Source organism: Camelus ferus, chromosome 34 (assembly GCF_009834535.1).
Source record: "Camelus ferus isolate YT-003-E chromosome 34, BCGSAC_Cfer_1.0, whole genome shotgun sequence".
NCBI lineage: Eukaryota > Metazoa > Chordata > Mammalia > Artiodactyla > Camelidae > Camelus > Camelus ferus.
Genome location: NC_045729.1, coordinates 12,437,333 through 12,452,927, shown reverse-complemented (window position 1 = coordinate 12,452,927; position 15,595 = coordinate 12,437,333). Strand labels below are relative to the sequence as shown.

The 15,595-nt window shown below is 34.7% G+C and overlaps 1 protein-coding gene across 1 annotated transcript in view; it reads left to right on the top strand.

The window, feature by feature from the left end:
- Positions 1–15,209, top strand: part of ATF7IP (activating transcription factor 7 interacting protein) — a 79,222-nt gene extending 64,013 nt beyond the window's left edge. Inside the window, 5 exon segments of the mRNA XM_006192117.3 lie at positions 400–478; positions 2,058–2,213; positions 4,364–4,546; positions 6,957–7,069; positions 10,566–15,209. Of these exon segments, the coding sequence (XP_006192179.2) occupies positions 400–478; positions 2,058–2,213; positions 4,364–4,546; positions 6,957–7,069; positions 10,566–10,985 (951 nt within the window). The 3' untranslated portion in view covers positions 10,986–15,209.
- The last annotated feature ends 386 nt before the right edge of the window (positions 15,210–15,595 follow it).

Sequence of the window (15,595 nt, the reverse complement as noted above, 5' to 3'; positions counted from 1 at the left end):
ATTCTAGCTTTGAAGTTGCCTTTGGTGTTTTTGTGAATTAATATTGATAATTTAGTATAGGATTGGTCAACATTTAAATGTTAGAAAATGAATTATGTTTATGTTTAATCACTTAAAGCACCTAGTCACTTTAATAACTATATGCAATTGATAGTGTGATTTAGAAAAAAAGAATTTCTTGTGAAAAGATTTCAAAATTATATTTTATGTGGCAGATGTTTAGCTCATGAATATCCTTGAATCATTTATCTGACAAACACTGTTTCTTCAGGTAAAGCCATTCAGGGGTCCAGATTGAACCAGGCTATGCATTATCCTTGTTTTCCCTCAGTATTACTTTGTTTTTCCCTTATGTCTGCCAGAGTTTCCTTTGCAAAATGCAGATGTTTTGTTTTTCAGAGTGGAAAAGCCACAGGCAGTGATTCAGGTGGTGTCATTGATCTCACAATGGATGATGAAGAGAGTGGAGCTTCACAAGGTACTTAAATATAAGTAGTCATACTAAGGAATGCTTAAATACCATTTTCCCCTTTTAATCCATTGTAATACTCAATGAATACAGATCTCTACAGCATTATGCTTGGTATATTTGTATCCTTTTCAGAAAGACAGTTTTTAAGATTAGAATTAAAAAATAGAAATCAAATCTTAAATTAATACAAGGAAACATAAAGGAAAACAGAGCAAGTAGAATATTTAACTGATGTTACACTTCCCTTTTTATATCTGTTATGTCACTTGATCTTTACAGTAACCCTATAATACTCATTTTAGAGTTGAGGATAGATTCAAAGTACAAATTAAACCAGGTCTTCTGACTCTAAATTAAGTATTTTTTCCATGTGTGTATATGTGTGTATTTTAATGTATATGTTAAATGAAAGTCATGTTGAAAAGCATGCACATCCAAAATCCTCAATATTATTCTGAGTTATAATATTTAGAAATTATATTGAGTAGGTATTAACCAATAGTCCCAGCTATTCTTCCACAGTGTTAATAGCTGTTCTGTGAATAAAAAGTTCCATGGTTAAATATGATTGGGAAATGCTGAGTTTAAATTATATGGATTTTTCCCTTAATACAAATTTCACTGAGCATTTACTATGCTAATTAACAATGTAAATCTCCAGGAATGATTCAGACTATAAAGTATTTCTCAGACTTAACGGTGCAAAATAACTTTATTCATGGACAAACTTTTTAATGATATAACGCATGTGGAAGATCTAGTGGGATCAGGTGCCAGTTATTTTACCTTAAAGGCATTAAATGTAAAAAAAAACTAGAGATTTTTAAAAATTCTGTTTTAGGGAATATTTCAGTTGGTTTTAGGAAAACAAAATTAAGTAGCTATATAATTCACTATATGACAGTAAAGTCAATTTTTTTTGTATAAAACTGGTACAAAATTAGAAGATTTATATCATCATTTGTTAGAGTTGAATTCATGCCAGTCTGATTATTGTTAAAAAGTTTCAGATTTTCTGCTTGATTTCACTAATTTTTTTATAGACAAGTTTTAGTAGAATAAATTCCCTAGAGCACAAAAATATCAGGTTATTTTTTGTGGGGACACAGGTAGGGCGGGTTCTGGATAAAAAAGTAAATTAAGTGAAGTTTGTTATGGTGCTCTTGTCATTTCCCTTTCTAACACCGCTGCCTCTTGGAGTCTCTTTCCATTGCCCCACCGTTGAGAGTTACTTGAATTCTCCCATTCTGAAGTGCATTGTTCTCCATCAGCACTCAAGTATTAAAGAATCAGTTGCTAAGGCCTTAATTTAAGCTCATTATATTGAGTTAGAAGAAGGATTCTTTCATTTAAAAAAATAAATAAATAAAACTGTGTTTTCTTTAAATGTGAATTAGAATCTGTGATAGAACCAACAGTGAATTACTTAAGGTCCTGACTTGGTTTTCAAATTGGAAAAAGTACACTTAATTAAAATTCAAAGAAATTGTTCTTTTAGTGGTAAATGTGACTGAATGACAAGGATAAACTTGCGTTTCTCATTTTTTTCTACCAATAATCATATTGTCTCACTTTTAATTAACAGACCCTAAAAAGGTAAATCACACTCCTGTGTCAACCATAGGGTCTTCTCAGCCGGTATCTCGACCATTGCAACCCATTCAGCCAGCACCACCTCTTCAACCATCTGGGGTTCCAACAAGTGGCCCATCTCAGACAACCATACACTTACTACCTACAGGTAAACTTGCTGAATCATTGAACTGAAACTTTAGTTTTGCCTGCAGTGAAATATGACTATGGAATTGAGTGGAAAGATTAGACAGGAAATTAGCCCACTTTGGTAAAAACCAGTGGGTGTGATTGCTGTTATCACATGATAAAAATATGTTTGATTTCATGAAAAACTGCCAAACTGCCTTCCATAGTGGCTTCACCTGGCATTTCCACCAGCAATGAGTGCAATTAACTATTGTTCCACATCCTTACCAGCATTTGGTATTGTCAGTGGTTTGGATTTTCACCATTCTACTAGATGTAGTGGAATCTCATTGTTGTTTGATTTGCATTTCCCTGATGACATATTATGTTGAGCATCTTTTCATGTGCTTGTTTGCCGCTGTTTATCTTCTTTAGTGAGGTGTCTATTCAGCTCTTTTGTCCACTTTTTAATTGAATTTTTCATTTTCTTATTGTTCACTTTTAAGAGCTCTTTTTGTATGTTTTGGGTAATGGTCCTTTATCAAATATGTCTTTTGCAGATATTTTGTCCCAGCCTGTGGCTTGTCTTCTAATTCCCTTGAGATAAACTGGATTTTAACCTTAATTATGTTAGTAATAAATTATAAAAACTATAAACTATTAAAAATATTATACAGAAAATTAAGAATAATTCTCATTGTTATTTTGAAGATGATGTGTGTTTTTGAATGCAGTATGACTTAATTTTGCAGTCTTAAGTAGAAACACTGATACAGAAGGTTTATAAAGGAGACTTTATATATGTCTTTGTCATCTGCCACTGTAAACAGCAGAAATGAATATAGTTTTGTGGAAGGGATGGGTGTAATGATTCATTCCAATTATAACCAAGAAGTTGTAATTGACTGATCAAACAAGAATTTTTAAATGATTCTTAACTAGGAATAGTTTTAACTGCCATAACACTACCATCAGAAGATATCTGCTAATATTTTACCCCCTCACCTCTCAAGAAGATGAGACATTTTCAAGATGTAGCTTGTATCTCCTAAGCTGTTTGGAAGCCGATCAAAACAGTTTATCTTCTTCATAAAATAGCCTATTGATTAAGAGATTTATCTGTCAAATGCTTATTAAGGAAAATATTAAGCTCACAGGGAGTTTTATGCAGTGAATTAAATCGACAGTCACCTAACTGAGATAATTTAGAAGGAAATGTCATTATGTACACCCATGAACAGTGTAGATAATAAAATAGGGAATAAAGAGATGAAGAGGTAAATATTCCTCCTTGTGTACTTCACTTTCCTCCTCTTTCGAAAGGCTTATGGAAAGTTAGGATACATACAGACTGCAGAGTCTTTTTATCTTTGTTGTATCCAGTGTTTACCTCTAAATTTATTATAGAACCCATTCTTCTATATCAAAATATATTTATTATTGATTTTTATTATATAGTTACTACATGGTCATTTGTAAAATGTGATTCTAAATCAGAGTTATTAACAAGAAACTATTAACTTCTAAAAATCATTATTGTATTTCCATGTCAGTGAACATTTAGGACTCATATTTTGATAAATATATATTAATATGATTCAAGGCATTAATGTTCTCTGGAACATAAATTAGGAGGAATGCCATAGTAGAAGAGGAAGAAGCCTGTATTTTAATGGCTGTTTTACTGTTTTGCATAAGAGATGGTTTCGCTTACCTGAAGAAAATGTCAATTGTAATAACCAGTCAGTTTCTTGAATGGTGGGAATACAGTTACCCTTTTGGATTTATGCCCATTGGTAGAAGGCCCGGAGGGCCTAACATTCTGCTCTGCTAAGAATAATTTAACATTGAGGAAAGGAAAACTTACTTTTTTAAGTCACCCCTACAAGATCATACTCTCAGGCTCTAAACCCTCCCTTAATCTTCATATGCTTATTTATCTAGTCAAACTAGAGTGGGAAGGGCATTGGGCATGGTTGAGGTGCTCTTTTCTTCTGAAGTTTGGATTATAGTAATACTAATCTTGATTGGCCCTGTCATATCTTTCATGGTTATAGAAGAAGATGCTTCTCTCTATTTCTCCTTATTATAGTAAATTAGATTTTGTGTAAAATTAATTATAATTTAATACTGTTTACTTAACATAGAATTTGCTTCATTTTTAAATATATTTTTCTGCTTTTTTATTAGCTCCAACCACCGTGAATGTAACACATCGTCCAGCAACTCAGGTTACCACAAGACTCCCTGTACCAAGAGCTCCTGCAAACCACCAAGTGGTTTATACGACTCTCCCCGCACCTCCAGCTCAGGCTCCCCTGCGAGGAACAGTTATGCAGGCTCCTGCTGTTCGGCAGGTCAATCCCCAAAATAGTAAGAGCCTCTTTTCTTGTATATGACCCCAAGTTACATGCAGTTCTGTAGCATTTAGTTGGAGTGGCTTATATTGATTGACATTAGATTTAGCACAAAGTGCTAAGTACATTAAAACTATTACTAATTCATTTTCTTCCATTAGGAGAGTTAAGGAGAAAACTTGTATATTATATGATTTGTGTTCTACATTTTGTCTTCAATTTAATTCTTTATGGCCTGTACTATCACAGAGCCCTATTTGATGTTGGTCTATACTCTATTAAGAGACACCATGCCTTATCAGCTGACTTTTCAGCAGAAACTCTACAGGCCAGAAGAGAGTGGCACGATATATTAAAAGTGATGCAAGGGGGAATCTTACAACCAAGAATACTCTATCCATCAAGGCTCTCATTCAGACTTGATGACGAAATCAAAAGGTTCACAGATAAACAAAAGCTAAAAGATTTCAGCACCACCAAACCAGCTTTACAACAAATGTTAAAGGACCTTCTCTAGTCATCAAACCATAAGAAAAGAGAACAAAAAGAAGAAAGAGGAAAAAAAGAAACCTACAAAAGATTGCTTTGGCTGTTCGGGATCTTTTGTGGTTCCTTATAAATTTTGGAATTGTTTATTCTAGAACTGTGAGGAATGTTGCGAGTATTTTAATGGGCGTTGCGTTGGATCTGTGGATTACTTTGGGTAGTGTGGCCATTTTGATAGTGTTGATTCTTCCAATCCAAGAGCACAAGAAATCTTTCCATTACTTTGTGTCATTTCGGGTTTCAGAGTATAGGTAACCTCGTTGGTTAAGTTTATTTCTAGGTATTTTGTTGTTTTTGATGTAATGGAAATGTCTCTGCCAGTTATAAAATTCTGGTTTTTAAAGTGGAAAAAAAAGTGAATGAAGGGCCACAAATGGCAAAATATCCTTTTTTATGGATGAGTTGTATTCCACTATATATATATGTGTGTGTGTGTGTTATATGTATATGTATATATATATATATATATATATATATATACACACACACACACACACACATATTGCTTCTCCATTATATATTCAACTATTATGTGCACTTAGGATGCTTCCATACCTTGGCAATTATAAACAATGTTGCTATTTAAAAATGGGAATGGTTGTTTGTAACTTAGCCTAGTTGGAGATAATGGTAAAGGATAGCTTCCAGTGAGAGGTATAGAAGGTAGCTGAGATATAAAAGATGGGAAAATGTTAAAGGTAACTTCAGCTTCCCTGTGTGTGTGTGTATGTATCTATATATGGATATATATATATATTTAGTAGTAAAGTGTATCATACAAACAAGTTTATGTAAAATATATATTTAAATTTTGAAGAAAAATAACAAAAAAAACACCTATGAACTCTCCACCAGGCTAAGAATTGGAGCCTTATCTGTTACAAGTCTACTGTATACCCACCCTCAATTGAATCTCTCTCCCTTTGCATTAACCTTACTTATTTGGCTTTCTATAGGATTTTACAATCTATATAGGTATCATTAAAAATATTTAGTGTTGCAAAATTTAATATCAAGGACAAATCTAGCTGTTTAAAGAAACTTCAATAATGCCATTATTAGGTAATGGCTTCTAGGAGAAAATAAACTAAGCAGAGTCTCTGGGTCACATTTTAGCTTCAACTCTCAAGTTAAAAGAGCTTTCTCTGGGGAAATCACTCAGCATTGTCATGAGTGAGTTCTGGGAAACTGGGTTCACCACAGCCAGGGTACCTGGCAGGTACTAAATGTATATAGGAATATGCTTGGGCCATACATTGGTGGCTTCTAAATTTTCTCCTTTTGTTGCCCTGATGTACGTCAAAAGAATTTTCAGTTGGATAAAATAAATAAGTATCTTCAGCAGGGCATGGAAAGAAAGAGAGGACCCTCATTAACACAAGACCAGGATAACTTAGTTGAGATTTCTGTACTAAAGATAGCAGAGATCTTTGTGAAGATAGCTTCAGTTTTTCTGTCTTTGGAGTCTCACTGCTCCATTCTGGCCTGTTTACCTTCTACATGTTATGTACCTCCAGTATTTCAGGGTTCTAGGGGTTTCGGTTATAGTCCTCTTGGTAGGGACTGCATTTATTTCTCTCCTGTTCACTGTGTCTCCTGTTTCCCTCTTTCTTGATTTTCTTTCTTTTGTGGGTAGCATACATCCTCTAGTGGCTACTTGATGAAAGGTTCATGGAGGTAGATTTTTTTTTTTTTTTGGTTGCTTGCATAAATGAGAATTTCTTTATCCTCATGCTTAAATGACACTTTGGCTGAACATAGACTTCTCAGTTAGAAATATTTTTCCTTCTGAATTTTAAAAACATCACTCTACTGTTTAATAAGTGTTCCACCAAATTTAGGGCAGAATTCTAATTTTATCCCTTAATTTTCTTTCGTAGGTGTTACAGTTCGAGTGCCTCAAGCAACTACGTATGTTGTAAACAACGGATTAACCCTGGGATCAACAGGACCTCAGCTCACAGTGCATCACCGACCACCACAAGTGCATACTGTAAGTGTGGGTGTTTGGCTTCACAGAGTTCTCACCTGCAAAGCTGTCAAATACTATGGTAGTTAGCATTTGTTCTTTAAACTAATTATCTCAAAAGGAAATGACAGGTCTTCTGTTTTTCCAGCAGTTTACTGAAGAAAATAGACCTTAGATACTTCTAGGGATGCTGGTTGTCAAGGATTATTGAGTTTGCTTATGGAGGTTTGCAGTGTATAAGAGTCCACATCTGGGACTTTTAACTCATGGTGAAATTTAAAAGAGCATTTTTGAATATTAAAAAGTATTTTTTCATGTTCTAACTTTATTTTTTTATCAAAATCTTATGCTAACTCTAATTTAGCATTGCCATCACTTTTTTTTAACTTTTAATCTTTTAATTAAAACATTTTTTTTAATTTGACTGTAATTGATTTACAACATTGTGTTATTTCAGGTGTGCAGATTCAGATTCTTTTCCATTTTAGTTTATTACAAGATACTGAATATAGTTACCTATGCTATACAGTAAATCCTTGTTGTTTATTTTATATACAGTTGTGTTAGTTGTGTGTATCTGTTAATCGTACTCCTAATTTATACCCTCCTCCCCTTTCCCTTTGGTTAACCATAGTTGGTTTTCTGTATCTGTGAATCTGTTTCTGTTTTGTGAATAAATTGATTCATGTTATTTTTTTAGGTTCCACATATGAGCGATACCATACAATATCTGTCTTTCTCTAACATCACTTTATTGTTTTAATAATCCAGTGGAATTGGAAATTCATTTGTTAAGAAATAATAGAGAAAACCAAAGATTTCTCCTTAGAGTTAATCTCCAAAACAATGTCACATTATCCTGTGACAGGATTATAACAGTATTGGGTGTGATGCACCATGTAAATGGAAATGCCAGTTTTAGAGCGGGGAGGAGATTGAGGCTGATACCACTTTTTAACCAAGCAAAGCATCTTATTTTACATGGACATAATAATGGCTAACATTTGTTGAGTGCTTGCTATGTGCGGGCACTGTTAATATACTTGATCCTTACACAGGAATTCTGTAGAACTCTTGCTCTCCTTTTTTAGCCTTTATTACAGATACGGCAGCAAATGCACAGGATGGCTGAGTAACCAGCCCGAGGCCAAACCTCATAACAACTCACACATACCCGCTCCACAGCCTGTGCTTTTGGCAGCTATTATTTTATTGTCCCACTACAATGAAAAAATTAGTATTAATGGGGCGCTGGAAGTATACGGGGCACTCTACCAACTATTGTACATGTATTATTTTATTTAATCCTCACAACCCTAATGAGGATTGATGTTCTCCTTTTGATAGAAAAGGATACTGTGTCACAAAGATGTTAAGTGCTTTCTCAGTGTCATTTATCCAAGCTAGTTAAGAGGCAGAGCCGGTTCAAAACTCAGATTTTCTGATTCCATCTCCTCCAGCATGTTTTCACAGTGTTTCAGATCTGGCCCTCTTAGGGTATGTGGCAAATACATCGTTACTGTTGTTTGCAGCTGCGACTAATTTATTTCATTCCATATTCCTTCAAGAAATATATAGCAAAAATTTCTTACTTATACCACAGTTTTGCAAATTTGATGACCCATCAGAGCATTTTGTTTGTTTGTTTGTTTTTAAATAGACTCCGCGTGTATTGTCTTAAGAATAAACTGTGTCTCTCACAGGAGGAACATTCTTTTAATTTAATTTAATTTAATTTTAAAAACATTTTTAAATGGTACTTTTCAGATGTATATAAAAGTAGGAAGAATAGGATAACAGTCCCCACATATCAGTCACCTGTCTTCAACAGTCATCAGCACAGGGCCAGCCTTATTTCATCTATGGTGCCACCCGCTTACTCCCACACCTTTGTATACACTGGGTTACTTTGAAGCATATCCCTGACATGTTATTTTATCTGTAAAACTTCAATAAAAACCTCCATTGCAATGGCAAAAACAAAACAGTAACTCAGTTGGCTTAACTAGTTTTGGGATATGAGCAGACCCAGTATCCTAGAATTTAATTTTAAGAATTAAAAAGGGATATTAACAGGCCACTTAAGCTGTTCTCATACTCCTTAAATTCCTGCCCCCTCTAGTCAAGTTTATGGCTTTAGCCTCCTTCTCCTAGATCTTGCTAGTTGTGTGTTTATTTAATATTATTAATTTCAGAGAGGAAATACAGCAGCATGACCTAGTATTCAAATCAGTCCTGCTTCTTCAACTTTCGATGTTTTATCTATTTGAACTTGATTTTTTTCCCTCTAACTTTATATTTATTTTAGCTTTTAAACTGTGGATTGTATTTTTTCCCAGACATATATCTGAGCATATGAATGTCAGCATTTTTACATTCCTTGAAATTATTTGACATATCCTTTTTGAGTTGTTACTGTGTGCATGTTACTAGCGCTACACTTTGAGAAGGCATGGAGATTAAAAAGATATCAATTCTTCACAAGATTCACTATTTAGTGCATGCGAATTTAATGAAATGCAAATTAAAACATAGTTTTTGTTAAATAAATATCCATTAAGGAAATCTTATTTGTTTCATGACTTCCAAGCTAAAGTCAGTGAGCAATGATATGTTTTGCTTAAAAAAAAGACCATTTATATCCTTGTTTCCTGCTCTCATCATTTGAATCTTTTTGAAAAAAATTTATTACTGTATTTTTAAAATCCAGGTATGATAATAATAATGTCCAGTGTTAGGCAAGTCAGTTTGACTTCCTAAGCTTTGTATTCATCCTTTTTCATCATCTGGCCTTAACCAACCTTTCCAAATTCATACTTTCTTCTTCACATACCCTATGTCTAAGTAAAAGTTAATACTTGTTTTTGCCCATAAATCCTCTCACTTACCTATCCTCATGCCCTTGCTCATATTTTTGCCTGTTGGCAGAAAGGTACACAACTGTTTCTACATTTCTGAATTCTTTCACAGCCCAGTATAAATGTCACCTTTTTCATACAGACTGACCAAGAACATAATTACATTTAGCATTTAATGTGCTTATTTATAAGAATATGCTACTGTGTTTATATGGACAAACTTTAAAAATGAAAGCAGAGTTGATACTCAAATTTCGTATGATAGATTGCCACACATGTTATTTTAAAATGTTACATTATATTAAAATAAGAATCTGTAGTATAGGTCATTAAGTCATAAATTATTTTGTTAGAAGTAGATGGTGATTTCAGTTTCTGTCAAGATGATGTTCCATCAGCAAGGGCTTTTGTTTCCTAGGGAACACTCAGTATTTTAGACCTAGAAAGTATAGTAGGAATAACCTCAGCATTCATCATTTGGGACATGATTAGTTACAAATCATCAAATAGAACTTGCTGGGTGTGGTATGGTATTTGGTATTTCCCAGTATTCCTGATGTAAAATGAAGTCTAAAAGTGACTTCTAAGATGTTTTGGTTGTAGCATTCAGAAACAGTCCTTTCTGTGATCATTATAAATCAACAAGACTCTTCTTTTGTTAGGAGCCCCCACGCCCTGTACACCCAGCACCCTTACCAGAAGCCCCACAACCACAGCGTCTGCCCCCAGAAGCTGCCAGCACATCTCTGCCTCAGAAGCCACACTTGAAGTTAGCACGAGTTCAGAGTCAAAATGGCATTGTACTGTCATGGAGTGTCCTTGAGGTGGACAGAAGCTGTGCCGCTGTTGACAGCTACCATCTTTATGCTTACCACGAGGAACCCAGTGCCACTGTGCCCTCGCAGTGGAAGAAGATTGGAGAAGTAAAGGCACTTCCCCTGCCCATGGCATGCACTCTCACCCAGTTTGTATCTGGCAGCAAATACTACTTTGCAGTACGAGCCAAGGATGTTTATGGACGTTTTGGACCTTTCTGTGATCCCCAGTCAACAGATGTGATCTCTTCCTCCCAGAGCAGTTAAACCTTGGAGCCTTTATCTCTTCCTCTTTCATAAGTTCCGCTTTTTGGTCTTGTTTTAATCTTGTGCATGAGACCCATTGTAAAATCCACATTGTGCAAGATTTCTTGGACAGATGTGTATGTACACTACATTTGTTTATAATCAGAAGTAAATAAACTCAGCCCATAAAGCAGAATCTTTTCCTGAACAATTCAAGCTTCAAGGTTTTAAATGTAAATGTGCACCTTGCTTTAGTTTTGAGGCTGGGGACAATGTGTGGGTGTTTGTGCTTTTCTGTATTTATATGTTTATTGCAGTGGAATCTCCCGTTTTCATTCTCAAATTTACCTCTCTTCCAGTATAAAGTAAGTAGATCAAGGGATTTGAGGTATGTAACTGGCATGATTCTGCTTCTACAAGATCTGTAGGTTCATAGGTAAATGATTTAAACTGAATATAAACAGAATCCAAAGAAAAAAATAAAAAGCAAATGATTAAATAGTTTAAAATAGGTTAATCTGAACACAGGAAAAGATCTGTTCATCTTTTGTCTCTTCTGGGTGGTTAATTAGATGAAAAAGATCTGCAGCGGGCCCTCCCTTTTCTATCTAATCTGGTTTTTACATTTATTTTGTGCCTTAAAGATTAACTATAAAAATAAACAGGGCCATTGTTGTTTACTTTTCCCTGTCAGTCTTTCACTCTTCATTTCTCCTTATCTCTACCAAATGTAGCACATTTCCCTCAAGTAAACTTTAGACCAAGGCTTTTATATGTAGTCCCATCAGTGACATCACTACATTAAACTCCAGAAATTTGACTTGCTGTTTTCTTCTAAGAATATAAATGCTTTTTATTTTTGGTCACTATTTAAATTAACTCTGTGTCAAGTGGACCAAGAGAAGACCACATTGTGTAAGAAAATTTTCCTTCAAACGTATTTTAGTATCTGTGTTGCACACTGTGTTACAGCTTATGAAAGCAATTCTAGTTTCCCTTATCACCCAAAGTATAATATTCTTTCAAAGGAAGTAAATAGTAAAATTCACAAATACAATGAGCAAAAATATCAAAGGGAAATCTCCATTTCTTCTTTATTCTCATATCATTCTTCCTGTGTTAATCTTTTAATTTTGTTTTAATGGTGCTAAGTTTTGTCTTACTGACCCTATGTGAGCTTTGGATGGAATTTAAAGAATATCCTTTGGGGTCATTTTATGTAACAATTAGATACACCTTCTGGGCATCTCTGTTCCTCTTCAAAGTTAACCAAATTCAGCTTAGGTCATGGATTTTCAATATGAGTGCCAGCTATCCTGGTATCAGGTATGTGTTTGAGTGTAGCTGGCCTAAGACAGGCGAGCTGGCGTAGTTTGGGGGGTGAGAATGTGGTTGTCAGTACTTGGAAAGGAATTTATGGAGTTTGTGAGTCATCTTCACATATCATATTTGAGTTCATATTCCTACGTTCTTAAATAAATTAGTCATTAATTTTTCCTGGAATTATAGGAGGGAACTATCCCTTCTATTAATGCTGCTTTGTTTGCAACTTTAATGGCTTGTAATAGGAAGCGTTCTAGTTGTAAAGAAACTCTCTTTAGAGACTCTTACTGTTCAGTATAACTGTCATGTTGGGTGTGAAGCTTGATTGATGCTGAAGAAGGCCTACAGATTGCCAAAATGTAAACGTTCCACAACTTTCCTTTTGCTTTCGGAAAATGAGGCCACAGTGAGAATTAAAATTTCTGTGAATCATATTTGCCAACCAACTATGTAAACATTACTCATTGTAGAACTGATGATGATGGTAAAGAAGTTGCCAATGTCATGCCAATGAAAAGTTTTAAAGGGAGAAATCGATGATCTAGATATATGTGAACACCTGTCTAATATCTGCATGTATATATGTTTTTACCTGCAATGGTTGCTTTGTTGATTATGTGTTCAAGATCATTCCTGTCTACAGAATAGAAAGCCTATGTTCAAAATTGTTCTTTATTGGCCGGTTTTATGGTCACGTGATAACAATTTGCTTACCTAGCCTAGAAAGTTTCTCTTGGTGAACAATTTTTTATTTATATTCACTAATTCTTTTTTTTTTTCAAGTTTTCATAACATTATATAATCAAGTAAAGAAGGCCCAGTAGAATGAGAATATTTTAGCTTATATCATGTGTTTTCTGTCAAAAGAAAAAAAATTTAAATAGTAACCCTAAAAATAGATTTACTACAGTAAAATAAAACTTTATTCCAAATGGTGGAGGGAAGATAAAAAGAGAGATTGTAATTATTTGAGGGAAAAGCTATTATAAGATGTTCTTCTTCAAATAGCCTGCCATGGGATTTATAGGCAACAGCTATATTGGAGTTAATGAAAGATGCGAGGCTGGAACACTAGGCTTTTGTTCTGGGCAGGTTGTAATGTTGATGAGTGCTTTCTGTTGGGTTTGTTTCTGTGCAAAGAGAGAACGGAGGATTCAACTAGAAATAGCTACTGATTACAGATTTTTTTAACAGCAGTTCACACCTCATGGACCTTTTTTATTTCACAGTACCTTTTCACAAAGTATTATCAATAAGCTTAATAATCCCATTTGGGGAATGCAAAGCTACCTTTTTAGCCTGACAATACTTGTGTAAGTATTGCCTTGTTGGAAATCCCAGAAACTTCTGATATTTCAACCTGAAATGTATGATGTTTATATGACACTTAAAGGTAATGGTGATGTTTCTTACTCTCTACTTTGCACTTTGTCAGAGTAATTTTCACCCTGTTTTAAGTGTGAGTAAAATTTTATTATGTTCTTGCCAGTAAATTTATAAATTACATGCGACAACATCTACTGTTAACAGTTAACTTTATGAGGTAACTATATCCCTCTATTTCTCTGGACTCAACTTTTTAAAATATATTTTATTAAGACTAATTCTGAATGGAAAAATATAGCTAAAATATTACCTTTGGTATCTTCAACACAGTAGAAGTTTATGAGCGAAGTGAAGAGTAGAGCTTGCTTCCTTGAAAAGTGAATGTTTATTGGGGTACCATTTGCCTCACAGAGAGGTATTCCCCAACCCCCACTGCCAGGTAATAAATGAAAGGTTTAATTGAAAAAAATGACCTAAAGGAAGGAGCTTAGAATCTTAGGTCCATCTGTCTGCAGAACTCCTGAGGCAGCCTGCACCATACAGTTCTCTAACTGTATTGGATAAGTGTTAACTTAGTTTTTTTGTATGCTCTTTTGCTTACATTTTCTGAATCATCATTTATGCGGCAAGGTGGATGTTAATATTGCATGATATGCATTTATCTTGTTCCACAGATTTTCTAGTACTGTACAAGATTAACAAAATAATGCCTGTGGTATCCTCCTCTTACTTCTGTACACTGTGATCTTAGCACAGTAGGTTACTGCAGACTTCCAAGTGTTCTCCCAGACTTTCCTTCCTGAGCTATTTCAGCATCCTATGATTAATTCATTATTTTAATTTTATCATTGGCCTGTTTTGTTCTAATTTCCAGAAAAACCATGTCCCAGTATTAGTTGATTGCGAATAATTCTGTCTAAAACCAGTGTATGATTCTGCCTGCCTTACTATTTACTGGGCAAGTGATGCGCCCCTTCCCTCCTTTTTGAATTTTGGGAGAATAAAAAAGATGAGAACAATTTTTACCAGGTATTTTGTTACTGTGGCAGATTTATCTGGTTCCTAAAACTTACTCCCCTTGAGCCAACCAATGGGGAGGAATAGGATGATACAAACACATGTTCTGTCTTCTCATCTTCAAATAGTTTTATCATGCTAAATAAGTTCTTCACTTTTTATTTGTAGAGTCAGTTAAATACTCATCATTTATATTCAATTGCTGTCTTTTAAAAAAAAATTGTTTGTAAATAAGGTAACCTGGCAGTCAGACACCTTTGGGGATCCTGGCTTTAGTATTTTATCAGCCATTTCAAAATTAAATATAAAAATAAATCCTCTGTAGGAAACCTGCATCCTGATTTTTCTTTATTGCAGTTGAAAGTGTAAATAAGACCATATAAGACCTTCCTAATGTCTAATATAAACTGGGCTATAGCAAGTTGCCCTATTTTTATTAGGTTTTGAAGGTTTTTGTGGGTTTTTTCTTTTTTTAATGTACAGTAGAGTGGTGTCTGTATAAGTGTTAACTGTAGTGGGATTTTGTCCAGCAAGCCTGAAATTTATACTTTGAAATAAACTACTGGGTTTTTAACATTCTGAGTACTCTGATTCATTCTGGTTCTTCTCAGCCCTTGTATTTTCCTCTGGAAGCCTCTCGCTTTGTTAAGCATCGCTGTCACCCTGTTCAGTATTGGTTTATTGAACTGAACTTGACAACACCACCATGGCATTCAAACCACATACAATTCTCCAGCTTTGAAAGAAAAGTTGTTACGCAGAGTTGCTCCCAGATTAGATACACTGCTTTTAACTAATGGGAGACAGCATTCAAGCTTGCTGGATGGTGTGCTTCCCTGCACCTCAGAAGGCTTGGCTTACGCTTGTTAGGGACCAGATGGACAGACTCAGTGCATTCCTGTTGGAGGTTCCACCCTCCCCTAGAGCGTCAGCATATCCAGCAGTGAGAGGAGGAAAGAGGGTGA